This window comes from Dunckerocampus dactyliophorus, chromosome 1, assembly GCF_027744805.1.
Source record: "Dunckerocampus dactyliophorus isolate RoL2022-P2 chromosome 1, RoL_Ddac_1.1, whole genome shotgun sequence".
NCBI lineage: Eukaryota > Metazoa > Chordata > Actinopteri > Syngnathiformes > Syngnathidae > Dunckerocampus > Dunckerocampus dactyliophorus.
The window spans coordinates 38407764-38425359 of NC_072819.1; the positions used below are offsets into that span (position 1 = coordinate 38407764).

A 17596-nucleotide genomic window follows, 5' to 3' on the forward strand; every position below is an offset into this window, starting at 1 on the left:
TCGTGACCTCCACAGCATGATCTCAAACTTCACACAACACCTACAGCACACCTATCCTGGTTACCTTTTTACTGCTTTTAAAGGGATTCAATACATACATTGTCAAATCAAAACTAGAGTAAAATAAAGACTTTCCAGGCATTTTTTTGTAAAATATATTTTGGTCATAAAGCTGATTTGCAAAAATACATGTGCAATGAATCATTGACAATGAGGCCTCATACAGCGTGTATAATGTACACTGCCATGCCACTTTTTGGAATGCTGCATTGTGTTAAGGCTCACTGCACCATAGAATGAAACATCAATCACCAAATCTGAAAAAGTTACAATACACAGACAACAGTTCTATTGCTAGATATTTTTATACCATCTTCAATGAGTCCAAGTTAGCAGGTTGGCTCATATCAAGGCTGTCTTCTCATATGGAATTCTGCATCACTGAGGCGAAATGAATTGTGAAGGCAGGATGAGACTTAAAGGTTTGCTTGCTCCACTTTACAGGCTTATGGCAGCAAAGACATGCAGGCTGGCAACTGTGTTAACAGACCTACTGATATGATTTGAATTCCGTCAGTAAATTCAATCATCCTCCTCTATGCCCTTAAATAAACTGTAGTGTGGTCCTTTAAAAAGGATAGGTTCCTTTAGCACTGCGCTCACATTAATTGCACACCAAGTGTAAATTCTGCTTGGATTAATGCTTCATTTGCACTTATTTGGCACTCACTGGTAGTTGGTCCAAACTGTATTTACCTATCTCCTTTAAGGTTATAAATTAACTTTTGTGATATTAACTTTCTTGCTGAAATGAATGGCTTCATGTCTGCTCTGTGTCAACTCATTGGCTATGGCTTCCTGGAATGGGTTGGTTTGTAAATTGTTAATTTTTTTGTTCAAGCTAGGATGTGTCTTCATCACTGAGGTGTAAGACTTGTGAACATGTATGTTTGAATGGGGAATATTGTACCGTTTGTGTGTTAAAAGGTGCTGTCTGCCTTGGTTAGGTACTGCAGGGGGGGGGGGGGGGGGGGGGGAAGAAATGCATTATAAACCCCCCCCCTTTTCCTGCTCCGACATTGCAAGCCACGCCCCACGTAAAACACACTCATGCGCATTAGTTATGTTTGCTGTCAGCTTGCTTATTATAGCGATATGGCAAAATTTGGCTACTAATGTTAGCGGAAGTATTGCTTATAACAACACCGAGTCCAAATTGTCAGTCGCTTCTTTGAGAATGCTGTTGTGTATGTGCACGCACTACGGACATGTACGTGTATACAAGACAGTGGTGAGTGAAAGCCATAAACGCCAATCATTTTATTCTGGGCGAACAAAAATGTTTACAAAGTTAAACTTCAAATTGTAATCAATTAAGACACATTTGTTAAATCTGTTCTTTTAAACCACTATTGGTAACATATGCTAGCCGGTGGTGTTCATATTTTTTGGTTTAAAAAAAGTATAATTTAGAGGCAAAGAGGGACAGCACCTGGTAATGCCAATTTGAATTAAATTCAACGAAGCAACAGCGGCCTCTAGTGTTAGAAATGGAAACGTGAGGAAGGACAGCCTTTTGAGCATGCTTAGCACAGACGTCATTCTTGCTTTGCCAAATAGCTACAAAGGGTCGTTTTAACTGGAAAAATGCTATCATTTTCTTCTTACTTTCACTGGTTCCAAAAAGTAACACAGCAGCAAAAGGGTAAAATCTGTTCTGATCTGTTCTAATACACTGAACACTGATCAACGTCACCGATAGCTGAATATTTAACTTTTCAAGAGTGCTTAATATCGAAATCTTAAAAATAAATATATGCAGTTCACTATCTATCTACACATTGGAAGTAGTGTTTCCTCATATCAACACTTTAAAAATATTTCCTGTGCACACATTATTTTTGGTCAATGGTAAGAGGCTTTGAGTGTTGTGTTTGCAGCTGAATTTTATGCAAAAATGTTAGAGATGAAGTCACGGAATCGTTTGGCATATTGCTCTGGGTGTACGGTGGAGATTTCAGCGCCCGCCTGTGACACAGAAACAGACAACGTCAGCATCAAGCAATAGGTGCAAATAAGCCATCCAACACTTGTCTCCTTACTCACCCCATGTTTTACAGTTTTGGCTGCATGAGCTGCTTTCTTCTTGGCATCGTACTGAGTTAATACATCAATCAGGCCCATGAAGTAGATCTCCCTCTGAGGGGCTCCTGGAACAGAAAGGCGGACAATCAGGACATAATTTTCATGTTGTTTTTTATCGTAATAGACACTACCACTGCCCCTAAGCTTCTTGTCATTTGCAGTTCAGCTTTTCAATCCTCCTCTAATTGTAACAGCTTGATACTCCCTTGAAAGGCAGAAGATGTAGCCCTTACAGCCTCACATCTTTCGGTTTATACAAACTACTACAGTATGTCAGCCTTTCCATTGCTCAAGCAGATCTAGCAAAGTGAGTGGCAGCAGCACATACATGTGGGAGGAGTCGTTAAATCCAAGCAAAGATCCCCAACTTCACCTGCAGTCAATACGCGTGTGTGCTGGCGATCCCTTACTATTTTACTAGTTTATCCAAACATGATCACCTGGGCAGCTGCTGAGAGCGTACACGTCCACATAAGGGTCAAACTCCCCAGGTCCAAGAGGTTTGCAGGAGGACATGTAACCAGCTATTCCCTCCGGAGAGGTGCCATAAGATCCCACAGTAGGTCCTGGCACCAGGCCGTTCTCTGCCTCCTGGTCTTCCTCGTTGGAAACCTCCTCACCTTCCTCCTCCTCCCTCTCAGCTCGGCCTATATCATGGATACCGAGCAGCAAGCTGTAGTCCATGATCTTCAGCTTCACCAGGAACTGCAGAGAGACAAGAGAAACTTTTGAAAAATTGACTTGACTCAAAAGAACACTCGTTAATTACCATAATTTCTGGTGTATAAGCTGCTACTTTTTTCTTAAACTTTGAACCACACCACTTATACAGCGCTGCGGCTGATTTATGGCCATATTCATGTTCTAATCTTTTGACATATCATTTACTTCACAACCACTACTCATCATTTAAATGAATATTCACAAGTAGGAAACAGTAGCTCTTTCGTTGGCAGGAGTCAATCACAAGCTATAAGGAAACTCAAAACGAGCTTGTCAACCCATCGGATATTGCAGTAGGTCATTATTCAATATAAGTCTGACTCATGGTGTCATCTTAGAAATAACGCAAAAAAATCATCACACAGCAACTTACCACTCAAAAGATAGCTAAGAAATATAGACGTACCAATACGAGTTTAGAATAAAAACTATTTTAACGGTTTCCCATCATGCATTTCTTCCCAGGAAAGCTGATGTGCTGATGAGCCAGAGGGAGCCTCCCTTTAGTGGACAGAGGCAGCTGAATGAATCATTGCAGCGCCCTGGCAGCCATGGCCAATCAATTGGCCAATTTTTCTCTCTAAATTTAGTGGGTGCGGCTTAAACACCGGTTTGTCTATACACCGGAAATTTCTGTAAAATTTGATCAATTTCCTATGAAATACTAGTGTGTTTTCTGCATCACAACAGCACTAATTCTGAATGTTGTCCTCTTTAATAGGACATTTCATTTAGATATTTGATAAGCTTAAACAAATCTTCCTCTCGTAGTCTCACAAGATGCCAAATGTGCGAGCTGCCACTGTGTGGTGGAGGTGAAAAACAGCAAGGCAAGTCACGACCCACCTCCACATCCCGGTTTAGTTTCTCCATTAACTTTTCTTTCTGCTCCTCTGTGACATACACCTTCTGCATGTTGTTCCTGAAGTCCATGTCCTTGAAGGTGGGAAGTTCTTTACCCTGTATGGTACAAATCCCAATTGAAGCAGTCAAAATACAGTATTCAGTGGTAAAAAGGTCAGTGATGATCTGCCAAAGCTCAAGGCCATTATTTAACAGTAGGCTGTTCCCCACTGCTTTAGTTTAAACAGGTTTGAAATTTACAGAGATTCAGGAAGTGGCGTTACAAAGTAATGAAATAAACTGCCACACAGTGGGGAGAGGTAATGTATAGCAACATGTGTAACACAGTGACAATATGAGTAGTGTCTTTTACGCGTTCTTTGTCGCTTGCTTCACGATCCACCAGAGAACCCTGCAGAAAACGGCAAACAAAAAATAAATAACCACCACCAGACAAAAAAAGATCAATTAATATCAACATTGTTTAGAGTAGAGAAGTGATAGCAAGCGAGGAGCATAGTTCCCTCACCTTCAGGTCATACTTCCTGTGTACAACCAGTCTGTGGCTGAACATGTTCCTCATGACGATCAGGTAGGTCTCTTCACTCTCCACGCTGACCCGGTACATTCCCAGAAACTGAGGCAGCAGGGTGCTACCGTGACACTTGACTATGTGCTATGAGAGATGGAAACAAAAATATACAACTTTAGTTGTCCATTTTGGTGCAGTTTACATCCTAAACATATGGTTGACCTCTTTACCCTTGTTGGAAACATCCTCACAATTAAATGCAAGAAATTATTTTGGCATTGGCCTTTGACATTTTCCATCCTTTCCATTCCATCCTTTATTGAAATCATACACACTAGACTAGAAGCCGACTAGAAGCTTTGTGACATCCCCCCTAAAACAACTAAACTTAAATGTTACAACAATCTCCTGGGAAATCTGTGTAGTTCTTAAAAAGGCTGCAGAGAAAAATCTGAAGTATAATTTTATACAGCTCAATGTACTGCAGCTTCTCCAACTACAGTGGTACCTCAGTTTTTCATAAGCGCTGGTTTTCGGTTTTCAAAATAGTGCGCCTAACAAACTAGTTCGCGGAACTGAGTGCCCAAACAAAGCATCCACACATTGGTGACTCAGTCTCTGTGAAGAATATGAAAATGCTTCTTTTAAAGTGGGACACTACAGACAATTTTGGCAAGGGGATCCTTTAATCATCTTTATAATGTGTGTGGGTGGTTTATTTGTTCACAAAACATATATTTCTTTTTCTTAATATGCACGATGCACCCTGTACTGATGAGGCGTTCAAGCACAATATGTGTACAGTCTGCGCTTTTTAATTGAGTACGACTGCAAAATAACCAACTATTGGGCCATAGAAAGTTCCAAGTGGCAGAAACACAATTGAATTCAAGAAAAAACTCAAAGCAAAGTACGATTGCAGCATCTGTTACAATGTAAAGGTTTCTAGTTAACAGAGGTTGCAGGGGAAATAGTTTAATGGAGACACATTACAGAAAGTGAGCCGGATGTGTAATGATTCCACCTGCTGCTGAAGTTTGCAATCAAGTTCAAGTGTGGCAGTATACAGCTCTAACTGTCCACCCTAAAAATGTAAGTATGTAAATGGGAGAGAGTGAAACAACGTCCACGTGGCTCTTCTGTCCTCTTCCAAGCTCCTTCAAACCCATCACCTTGTGCATCAACAAGAGTGTTCAATAAGCATAAAAGTGATGTTAGATGTTCATTTATTCATTTCACTAGTCAGTTATATGTATTCCACATACAGTATATGTTTTTGTTACATATTTTCTGCATGTAAAAATATAATTATTTAGTGTTAGTGCTCAAATTTATGGGTGTCTGGAACAGATGAATTGGATTTACATTATTTCTTTTGAGAAAAATGTATTCAGTTTCCGTATGTTTTGGTTTTTATCTGACCTTGTTGAACTGATTATTGCCAAAAACCAGGGTTCCACTGGTTCCATTGTGTAGAAATATCATAAAGTGCGGTTAAAAAAAAAAGAAAGAAAAAAGGAAAACAACACAAATTTATACAACACATACTTCATGCCTAATTGATTTAAACAACCCCAAAATATTTCAGTCCATTGTTAAAACTGTAAATATTTAAATATCACTTGGTTGATGTGAAACCATTGCTTGAACGCCAGACATCTGCCCCTGAAGTGTTGACAACTAATACAAAGAATCTATAAGCTACACAAAGACTATAATGCCTTCATTCACAGCTGGGGGAAAAGAAAAGAAAAAAAAAAGAGAAAAAGCTGCCATTTTCCATCTTCAGCCCTGTTTTATGTGGGCTGTGTAACCGCTGGCAACACATTCCAACAAGTCAGGTCTATTTCTTCCTATTAAGCATGCAAAAATGGGTTCATATTCCAAAGGAAACAAATGCCGATGGTAAACAAGACATTTTTTTTTTCTCTTCAGTACACAAATGCATATTTACTTGACTATTATTTTTTTGTTTCTGCATGGTAACATTTAGTATTTCTTGCAGCCAGAAACAAGATCAGTCATCTCAAACAACAACAAAGATACATTTGCATAGAAATGACTTAAATGATACTTTGAGGCATGTTAAAAGACAAACCAGCTTGGATAGGCTCGACAACATAAGCATCAAGAAAAAATACAATGCACTTAAATGTTCCCAACAACAAATCACATGCGGATACATGTGGCTTTTTATTATAGAAGACTCAGTCACAGTCAGTGCAATGGATAGCTACAAGTAGAAACATAATAAACACAAACAATGAATTGCTTAACTAGTAGTTAAACACGCAATAATTAGTTCCATCATGAACCTTCATTTTTGGGACTAAATGTTATATGTTAGATAAAATATTAAATATACAATATATTTGATTTAACTCATTTTTCAGTAAATGCTCCTGCTGACTGTGGCATTATCATATTTGGGTCAACTTCACACAATTATGGTTGAGAAGTACAAACGTCCATTAGCATGTGCTCATTTGGGAACTTCTTTGACAAAAGCTGTTTTTAGCTGCTGAAAAGTGGAAGGTTACAGATGGAAAAAAAGTAGAACATGCTGAAGGCAGGAGATGAGTAGCAATGGGTTCTACTATACCATGGCTGCAGAGCCCCCAAACAAATAAGATGACTTACGTGAAAATTTTGAATACAGTCACACATTTTGCTGCATTATGCAACATAGCCAAGACCTACTTCAAATTTCATGTTACTTTTTACTAAAACTGATCCTCTATCGCGTTAAATTCCCCTCAGAAAAAGGCATCAGTGAATAAGAAGGCGATCCCTTTAATTCCTTTTCGTATTAAAGTTGGGAATTGTCTGCTTTTAAAGCATATTACACAAGAAGCCTGGACATGAACAGAATTATATACATTTACATAACTGCACTGATTTGTTTTCTATTTGTTTGATGAATGGACCTTCGGACAGAAAGGAGAAGCCAAAGCTCACCTGGTGATACTCTGACAGGATGCTGTGCATATCTGCTACATCCTCACTGGAGATTTGCTTGATGATCAACGTACGGTCATAGGAGTTAAGGAGCAGACCTTCTCCTCGGTCATCAACGGTCCTTGTCGGAGGGCTGCGAGTCAATGACACCTGAGGGGTTTGGAATAAAGAACTACTCTGTCCTTTACGTTCAAACATAACACTGCTTTAACAAACAATTCTCTTTGTGCTGGTCTGCATTTGAACAGTTAATCTAAGGCTGAGTCACCAAACAATGCCGATTTTTTACTTACAAAACACCCTGTGGACATTTTCACAGCTAAATAATTACATCCTGAAATTGAAATTCAAACTGTCCAACTGAATCCATCTACTCCTCCAACTTGAGCAAAAAACCATTATGGAACAAATAACTGAATATTAGTGGTGTCATGAGATCTCGTAAGATTAAAACATGACGAGATTTGTCGTTTAGAGAAAAGATGTCTCATGAGAACAGGGCAACCAGAAGCCAGTCAGATTGTGAACTATGGCATCGCGAACTATAAATGATAAGAACGGGAGTAGAGCTCCACGTCCGATTGCACATAAACATTGCTGTGCAATGCAGATCTGAAGCTGCATAAACCCCTCAACAATGCAACCCAACCCCTGGCAAGCGACAGAGTCAAGAAGGCAGAGCTTGGACATGCTCCTACATTGCTTGGTAACACCTCGCCTTTCTGGCAAAACGTGCATGGGTGTCAAAAGTGTGGCCCAGTGGCCATCTTCGTAACACGGCTCATTGCAGAAATTTTAAAAACCCAGCAAGAGTGGAAAAATACAACAAAAATGCATAATGTAACTAAAATAAGCTACAATGTTGATACTAATAAATAATACAAACGCAAACATTTGTCTTCAAATATGCACAATCTTTTTTTTTTTTTTAATTATTAATATAAAGGAGAGCTGGACAGCCATGACGTAAATAGTCAAAGACAAATAGATAAGACTAAAACAATAAGCTGGAACGATTAATGCCAACACCCTATTGAAAACCCAGCATTTCAAAAAATGCTGCAAACATTTGATAGACAGTACGAATTGTCTGTGAGAAAATACATGTCACAAACGCCAATTCTGCAATTTTACAGAGTAAAAGATGACACTAAAAGAATATATGGCATTATTATTTATTATTATATACATCCATACATACACATAAAACATAAAAATGGTGGCAATAATATAATTTTGCATCAATTTGTGGGGCAATAAACATTTCAAAACACACCTGTATCGTTTTGTGACTCCTTAGATAAAAATAAAAAAGTTTGTTTGTCCAGTCATATTTTTCCATTGTACTTCTCTTAAAATTTCTGTGAAAATCTCATCTTGTGGACGCAATCTCGTGCATTATCTCATCTCGTGAGTTGTGTGTCTCATGACACCCCTACTGAATACCCATCTCTCTCCCAGTATTAGCAATTAGGTTTGACATTTTCTACAACTAAGGAATGAAGTAAACAAATTTTACATATCAGAACTTCCATAAAATGCTATCATCTGCCAACAATTACAAAGATTCTTTCTCAACCCATTAGATGATCAAACAATGTTAGGGATAATATAATCTACTATAATATATCTAATGGACTATGTGATGTTTTCCAATGTAACTTGTATGCATGCATCTACTTTCTATGTCACTTATCCTCACTAGGGTCACCGGGGTATGCTGGAGCCTATCCCAGAGGCAGGGTACACCCTGGATTGGTCACTAGTCAACTTGTATGCATGTTCAAAATAAATTAAACCATTACCATATAATCGGCAGAGTTGTGACTTTTTAAAAGACACTGTAATAAATAACTTTCACTGGACTTGTGAAATTGTACTTTACATCAGACAATGGTGTGATCATGTACATCACCTACCTGATAGTCCAGATCTTCAATACCAAATCGCTCCCTTAGATTTCTGAAGACTTGAGGACAGTATTCCTTGAACTTAAAATGCCCAGGAAGATTTTCTCTGCACCAAGGGAGAAAAAAAGTAAACAATTGTGCAACCTTCCTTCCATTTTCTATTGCTTATCCTGTTCTATTGCTTATATATATATATATATTTTTTTTTTTTTTTTTGGCATGTTTGTCATGCTTAAATGTTTCAGACCAAACAAATTAAAATATTACCCAGAGACACCACAACTGCACACAAAATACAGTTTTTAAATAAAACTTTTTATTATTAAGGGAGGAAAAAAATCCAAACCTATATGGCCCTGTGTGAAAAAGTGATTCCCCCCTAAACCTAATAACTGATTGGGCCACACTTAGCAGAAACAACTGCAATAAAGCATTTGCGATAACTTGAGTCTCTTACAGCGCTGTGGAAGAATTTTGGCCGACTCATCTTTGGAGAATTGCTGTAATTCAGGGTTTCGAGCATGAACCGCCTTTTTAAGGTCATGCCACAGCATCTAAATAGGATTCAGGTCAGGACTTAGACTAGGGCACTCCAAAGTCTTCATTTTGTTTTTCTTCAGCCATTCAGAGGTGGACTTGCTGGTGTATTTTAGATCATTGTCCTGCTGCAGAACCCAAGTTGGTTTCGGCTTGAGGTCATGAACAGATGGCCAGACATTCTCCTTCAGGATTTTTTGGTAGACAGCAGAATTCATGGCTTCACTTATCACAGCATATCTTTCAGGCTCTGAAGCAGCAAACCAGCCCCACGCCATCACACTACCACCACCATATTTTACTGGAGGTATGATGTTCTTTTTCTGAAATGTGGTGTTACTTTTACACTAGATGTAATGGGACACACACCTTCCAAAAAGTTCAACACTATTTTCCCAAAGGTCTTGGGGATCATCAAGTTGTTTTCTGGCAAAATTGAGATAAGCCTTAATGTTCTTTTTGGTCAGCAGTGGTTATGGTGGAGTCATGAACACTGACCTTAACTGAAGCATGTGAGGTCTGCAGTTCTTTGAACGTTGTTGTGGGGTCTTTTGTGACCTTTGGATCAGTCGTTGCTGGGCTCCTGGGGTAATTTCGGTTGGTGGGCTAATCCTGGGAAGGTTCACCACTGTTCCATGTTTTTGCCATTTGTGAATAATGGCTCTCACTGTGGTTTGCCGGAGTCCGAAAGCTTTAAAAAAAGCTTTATAACCTTTTCCAGACTGACAGATCTCAATTACTTTATTTCTGGGGAGGGCAATCACTTTTTCACACAGGGCCATGTAGGGTTGGATTTTTTTTCCTCCCTTAATAATAAAAGGTTTCATTTAAAAAACGCACTTTGTGTTCAGTTGTGTTGTCATTGACTAATATTTAAATGATCTGAAATGTGCGAGTCTGACAAACATGCAAAAAACAAGAAAAGGAAGGGGCAAACATTTTCACACCACTGTATAAACCCCTTTTCCACTGTGACTGGTTCAAAGCTGGTTGAGAGTAGGTTTTCAGAGCTGTGGTTTTCCATTGTCATGGTTCCACAGAGCTGCTGGACTGGTGGTGTATTTTTTTTGGTTCAACTGTGGCTCCAAAAGCTTGCTGGGCTGAGTGCTGAACCCTTTGAATGACGTGGGGGTGGTATTACCTCAAGTAAATACCAGACTGTTACCTCCATTTCAACTTCATTAACTCATTTTTTGTAAATATGAGAGCCTGAGCAGACTTTAATCTAGTCAGCAAATGCCAGAATGCCAAAACCGTCCTATTATGCAAATTTCTGAAAATATTTTGTACCGTCGACAACAACCTCCGTCAAACAATGCTGTTATTTGATATGGAGGAATATTAAAATTTAAAATTTTTGGCACTTTTCTTAATATTAAATTACTGCCACATTTTGTAATATTAAAATACTATTTGTTATGAAGGAATGTTTCCACCGTACCACATTCATTCATATAAACATATAGTCACCATCTGAGGTTATTCCTCCTTTCCTCCTTCAAGATAAAATCTCCGAGAAACTCCTTGCTTTTCATCCAGACGTTTGATAAAATAAACATTATTTAAATTGCGTGACTCACATTGATCGCCCTTTTATTTCCTGATTGGAGGCGTGACCCTTGTGATGTAATGACATGGCTGCCCAGGACAAAAATGAATATGGTGTTGAGCCTGTTTACGGCCAACACTGGTTAAAATCCTGCTCTGAAATAAGTCTGACCAGCACCAACGTTCGCTGCAGTGGAAAAGTGGTCCGCCATTCGCACATCACTGAATGTGGACTGTCACTGAATCCCGCTTTCTGCACGGATGTCAGTCAAGTCAACCACTGCACCATCAGTAAATCTTAAACAATTGAACTTAATTCACTTTAAACTGTAGACAACCCAACACTTACTTGTTAAAGAGGTGGTTATTAACTTTGATCTTAGTGTTGGCCTTAAAGTCATCAGGGAGCAACATGACAGGAACTGGCACCTGGTTGAGGTCGTTAATCTGTAGAAGATTTTTTTAAAAAAGAAACTGTTATTAGACAAACCTGTCAGTTACGCTTCAATGAACTGGAGCAGGTTTGGTGTTTTTGCTAACACTAACCATTAACTTATTTTAAGAGCATTTTTGTGAGATATAAGTCGCGTGTACTAATAATATATGTAATTCCAACGACTAAGTGTCGCCAACAGCCTTCAAAAAGAACGTCATCACACTTATTTACAGTGGTCTTTTGAAAAAACATGTAGCACATATATTTAAGATAAACAATCTGATAAATGGCATCTTAGACTTTGTGGCGACACCCTGACCTACCTAAGTGTGGATATCTTGCTAACGGTGCAGCTAATCATGCTAACTGATGTGGCATGGCAGAAGACACTGGTACACAACATTAGCACGTTAGCTTCCGCCGACTCACCGAGTGATTAACGCCCCACATAAAGACGCTCGGTACAGGGTCGCTGGCTCGAAGCACTTTCAACTTCTGCTGAACGAAGTGTTTCTTTTTCGTCTTAGTCTTGGGCGCCAGGACTACCATAGGACTGGAGGTGGCCGCCGAGTTACCGAGCGAAGCCATGACCACCACAGTTGGGGTGTCTGCGTCAGCGTCGCGAGAGCTGCTGCTAACAACGTCTTCCTGAATGAAGGCTAACTGTTGCTCAGCTAACGGAGGCACCTTTTCCCGATATCACTCAATGTCACACTTTTAACTCCGAATGTGTTTCAATGACACAATATTTTTCACAATTTAAACTACATGGATAGATCATTCTTCAACTTCAACCGCGCCTCATAAGACCGTCGAAATAATAATGGTTGACAGCCCATCACCGCCCCCTCCAGCCCAGCGATGTTATTATCAACCACGTGGTGACTTTTTGATTGACAAGAGCAGCGACCAAAGAAAAACATCCAAGTAAGTCAATGAAACAAACGGGGGCAGGTACTATGGAGCCCTCGAGGGGACACGGAGAAAACATTTTGATGGGTAAATGTTTATGTGAGCTCTCGAAAAACTTATCTCGTTATCTCGTAGAAACTTTTTTCTGTACCCATCATTTCGTTCCCTATGTCCCCTCGGGGGCTGCGTAGGTTTTACAGTGCCAGTAGTCACACTTTATTTCCATCGCAGAATGACTAAATATGTACATCAAATTAATTGTATAACATTTATAATGTATAAAAGCCATGTTTAAAATAATAGAAGAGCGCTTTTTTGCTTTCTTTTGGTGCACCCATACGGCACCCCGTTCCCAAATGTCTTCTGGCGCCTCCCAGTGGAGACCTGCCTCACTTTTTGAAAATCCCTGCTCTAGTTTAACCATTAGGTCTAAATAGGGCACTTGGTTCTATGAAGCTTATAATCATTATTTTTTTCAATACCACTTGTCCTCATTAGGGTGGTGCGTCACCTGGGGCCTATTCAAGCTGACATTGGGCAAGAAGTGGTCGCTAGTTAATCACAGGGCACATAAACACAAGCATTCTCTCGAACATCAATAAAGTATCCATCTATCTACCATTCACGCTAACATTCACTCCTACTCAACATCTTTGAAAACCCCTGGCTTAAATAGGGCACTTGATTCTATTATGCTTAGATTTTGAAATGATATCAATTTGTTCATCAGGCATATGACCAAGAATGTTTTCATTTCAACGACACAGGTGTTGGAAAAAATTGTGATCTGTGTAAGTTTGTAAGTAGAAATTAAAATTGAATCATGACACAAAAATAGCAGGTGCATAATTCATGCTTGGCAGATATGATGCTGTTAAATCTTATGCTCCGTGTGAGGAGAGGAATCGCCAAGAACGGCACAGTCAAGCAGCCGAGAAAGAGATTCAGTGGTGGAGTAATTCTGATCATGCTTCCTCCTTTATTATCTGCAGGGCCTTCATTCCATTATCCTTGGACAAATGGGATATTCCCTGCTGTTACCTTGGAAACAGGCATGTTTCAAGGCCCTGTGGAGAAGAAGGAGCAAATGATTCTTCGTGTTCTGAGTATTAGCTCAAAAGCACCATGAGGCTAATGTACTGATGTGTAATTTGTGTCTCACTGCTGCATAGTGAGGCTATGAAATGAATCAAGAACTCGCTCAGTGCTTGTACTTGTATTAATATATGCTTTATTTATTTGTGTCCATATTTATCATCAGTATGTTTAATGTCCTTTTTGCGCAGACAGTCCATCACGGTTAACACATTGGCACAACAAGATTGGTCAGAAATGGATAAATTCTAATCACACTTAGCACACAATTTCATGACTTTGGCAAGACTTGGGAAAGACTAACATTTTTCTTACATATTGAAATCAGAAGTATTATGAGAAAACACAATAGTATAATAGACATTCTCAGTTCTAAAATGAAAAAAGCATAAATAAGAAGGAAATAAAACCATGAGATACAACCAAAAGTTGTACAGTAGTAGTTGAATTGAGCTTTGATGAGTTTTGCCATAAAGGTGCCCTGAAAGCACTGCACTTCCCCTACATGAAACAAAATAATCTCTGTCTTTAAATAAGAAATAGCTGGCAATATAAAAATACATGGCATTATACTGTAGTTCATTAAATAAACCAATAATTCATATATAAAATATATTGACGTGTATAAAAATATGCCTTACTAATTTTTTTTTTAAAAGGATAACAGCCGTACGCTTTTTGTTTGCCACTTCAGAACACACAGTCAACCACAAACGTCCAACATATGTACAAACAATCAACTGATAAGCAGTCACCACACCAATTTGACAAATAAAACGAACAGAAGCATCCTGTATAATTTTCATTTGACTATTTTTTTTCAGACATGACACACACAAATATATAAGATATTGTAAGATTAAAGCAGTAATTAATGGAAAACAGACCCCCAAATAAATTATTCTAAGAGACATTGATATCAGTGTATCTTTGGAGAGAGGGAGAGAGGATGGTGAGGCTGACACACATTTGTGTCACATCACCTGCGTAACAGTATTTCAGCCCACTGAGATCAGAACAAACACAGGCAGTGTCAGCTATCCTAAATTCAAAAGGAAAATAGAAATCTAACTAGAAAGCCAGAACAAGAGGCAGGGAATAGGGAGATCTTTTGCAGTAATACGGCTTGGATCACTGAGGAAGTTCATGGACCATTAACATGCAGTGTATCTAGAGGACTACGCAGAGAACATTGCTGTAACAGTTGGACATTCAGGTGGCTGTTTTGATTCCTGGACTGTGAGTGTATATCTGTCTTCAAAAGAGGACATGAACAGATGTGTGTTTTCCATTGGAAGTGGTTTCCCCTGCTACCTCCTGTCCAGGCAGTGGTTAGCCCATGATAAAGCTCCTCTCTCCCTGTGCTCCTTCTCCACCTACTCTTCCTCCAGGCGTTTGACAATAGCACAGGCTCATCTCTCACTCCCCATCGCATGGTAAAACACCGTCTTCTCTGGCACGTGAGGGCACTGGAGTGCCAAGCTCATCCACACACCAGCAGTGGCCACGCTGCATGCCTTTGGAAGAGCGGCACTGTGCAAAAGATAAGAGAACAGAGAATGTGTAAAGGAGGGCGGAGATTGAGTGGAAGAGAGAGAGAGAGACAGAAAATGGTATGTCATCGTAGTGCAGTAGTGGTTGTCTTAGCCCACAGAAGCTCAGAGGGAAAAGTGTCAGTTAATTCACAGCTGACAAATCCCTGGATGCACAGAAGGCTGCAGCCCTCACAGACTGTGACACAAAGATGCTGCAGCAAATGCACAACAAAGTTACAACGTTTACCTGCTTTTTTCTGTAGAACCCACGGGTGTCACAGTTGGGTATATAGATGTCACGGTCAGACTGGATGATTGTCAGCTCCAAACCTCTCAGGACACTGTTGAGCATTTTGCGGCACGGTGCCTGAGAACAGCAAGGCAGACTCCAAACATCATTTGAGGCAAAGCTAGAGAGAGCTGCTTCATTCCCTCAGGTGATGGTGCTGGCATCACTTTAGTCACATGTTAACGTAAATCACACGAGAGCAGCCATGTATGTTTAGATGTCACATATTGTGTAACATTATATAACCACTTTATTATACAATGCTTTCGTTTTTCAGGTCACTGAAGGGTTTAAAGGGTTCTTTTAACACTTAGTCACATCACACTAAGTAATCAATAACCTATAATCGTACAAAAACGGCACACTCAACACACTACGCACTAAAACTCTACATATGTTGCGTCGGCTTGAAAGTTTCCTGATTCCCATCATGCTTAATTACTTCTGCCGCATAGCAGCACACACATCATGCACCATATTGCCGTGTGTGTACATGCCACTGCAACACCCAAAATAGAAAAGGAGGGTAATAATCCCTTATAAAACAACTCATCCATCACCCATTTATCAATGCAGCCTTGTCAGGCATCATTCAGGTGATGATTAGTCACCTTCACTTATCACAGATTACAATACAATGATAGAACTTACTTTTTCAATGTCACCGCTGTGTGAAGGATGAGGACCTGCAGAGGAAATGACACACCAACATATCAGATGGTGATGGAAGGATCTGATTCATTAACATCAAACAGTAGGATGCCTGTGTTCCACATATGCACCATCCAGCCTTCTTGGTGTAATTTTTGCATCTGTCTGCATAAAAGAATTCATAGTCTCCCAAATAATATCAGTTAATAAATTGGTGCTCAGTGGTGGTGAGAAAAATAATTTCCATCAATGCATTTTTTTCAGATGGCAGTGTCAATGTTTAAACAGTAGATGGAGACCACTGCAATAAAAAGCACTTTGATAAGGACGTAAGTGACAGTTTTACATTCATGCTGAACATAGTGCAAGTCATGTAAATGCAGGTCAATTCATTATTCCTACATTATTGCAAACTCCTCATTGAAACCTCAAGTGACTGACTGTATGTTTCAGCAATTAACTAACATTTCTCCTAAATTAGAGTTAGAAATGACAAATTACATTGTTATCCTACAATGAGGCACTGCAGAGCAGCACCGGAGATTAACAGATGTGCAAATTTTTCTGTGCTGCAAGAAATGCATGCAGGTTTGCCATGCACTAATTGGCTTTTCCTTTTGTCACTAAGTGCCACAGCATCACATGCAATTAAAAGCAATGTACAAGCCTTCCTGTAGAGTCTATTTGCATGTGTGGATGTATGCGCATGTGATTCCATGCACGGGTGTGGATAAATAATGAAATCAATCTATATTTATCTTACCTGTGGGGTGGGGCCTCTCAGTGGGACTTGTCTTGCTGTGCTTGGCACAAATGCCCCTGCCCTGCAACAGAGCCTGAAGGGGGCTGTGCTCCCTTGGCGGGGGAACACAGCGGAGCCCCTTGGCACAGCTCAGGGTGTACACGCCACAGGGCTCTCCCTGGGCCAACACCGTCGTACTGCCTGCTACATTGTGCTCCCTGGGGGGCCTCCCAGCACCAAGTGGATCCCTGCAGCTGGGACAAACCTTGAAGGGGCCCAAACGACTGGCCCCTGTCCATGATCCACAGTGAACAATCAGCAATAAAACAACGCTAGTTAAGTTACAAAGAAAAGGCATTTCTCCAAATTTTCCACACTCACACACTGACAGGTAAATGTGGTTGATGCTATTTCTGTTATTTCTCTCCCTCTCTCTCTCCCACCCGCTTCTATACAGTAGCCCTCCTTGGTGCTTTGCCAGTTGAGTCCCCTGCAGTGCCAGAGGAGACAAACGGAGATCGAGAAAGCCACAGCAGAAGCAGCAGCTTTTAAAGATGTGAAAGGCGGTGATAGAGAGTGAGTGAGAGAGGGAGAGCAAGCAGTTATGACACCTTCAGGGGCTGGGACTCAGAGAGAGAGAGAGAGAGAGAGAGAGAGCGAGAGAGAGAGCGAGAGAGAGAGAGAGAGAGAGAGAGAAGGAGGGAGGAAGGAGGTGGCAGGGAGGGACAGAGGAAGTGGGG

At 40.1% G+C, this 17596-nt stretch overlaps 2 protein-coding genes across 2 annotated transcripts; both read right to left on the reverse strand.

Moving 5' to 3' along the window:
• Positions 1–130: 130 nt before the first annotated feature.
• On the reverse strand, positions 131–12497 carry pip4k2ca (phosphatidylinositol-5-phosphate 4-kinase, type II, gamma a). Its single transcript, XM_054769464.1, has 10 exons — positions 12062–12497; positions 11546–11643; positions 9121–9217; positions 7202–7351; positions 4241–4387; positions 4085–4123; positions 3715–3828; positions 2586–2850; positions 2107–2210; positions 131–2028 (listed from the first exon to the last, which is right to left on the reverse strand). The coding sequence occupies exons 1-10, from the start codon at positions 12218–12220 to the stop codon at positions 1948–1950; spliced, it is 1254 nt and encodes a 417-aa protein (XP_054625439.1). The 5' UTR covers positions 12221–12497; the 3' UTR covers positions 131–1947.
• A 1260-nt stretch (positions 12498–13757) lies between these two features.
• igfbp6b (insulin-like growth factor binding protein 6b) lies at positions 13758–17596 on the reverse strand. The gene is made up of 4 exons (XM_054769550.1): positions 16878–17596; positions 16115–16149; positions 15422–15541; positions 13758–15172 (listed from the first exon to the last, which is right to left on the reverse strand). Exons 1-4 carry the CDS (start codon positions 17212–17214, stop codon positions 15059–15061), a joined length of 606 nt encoding a protein of 201 aa, XP_054625525.1. The 5' UTR covers positions 17215–17596; the 3' UTR covers positions 13758–15058.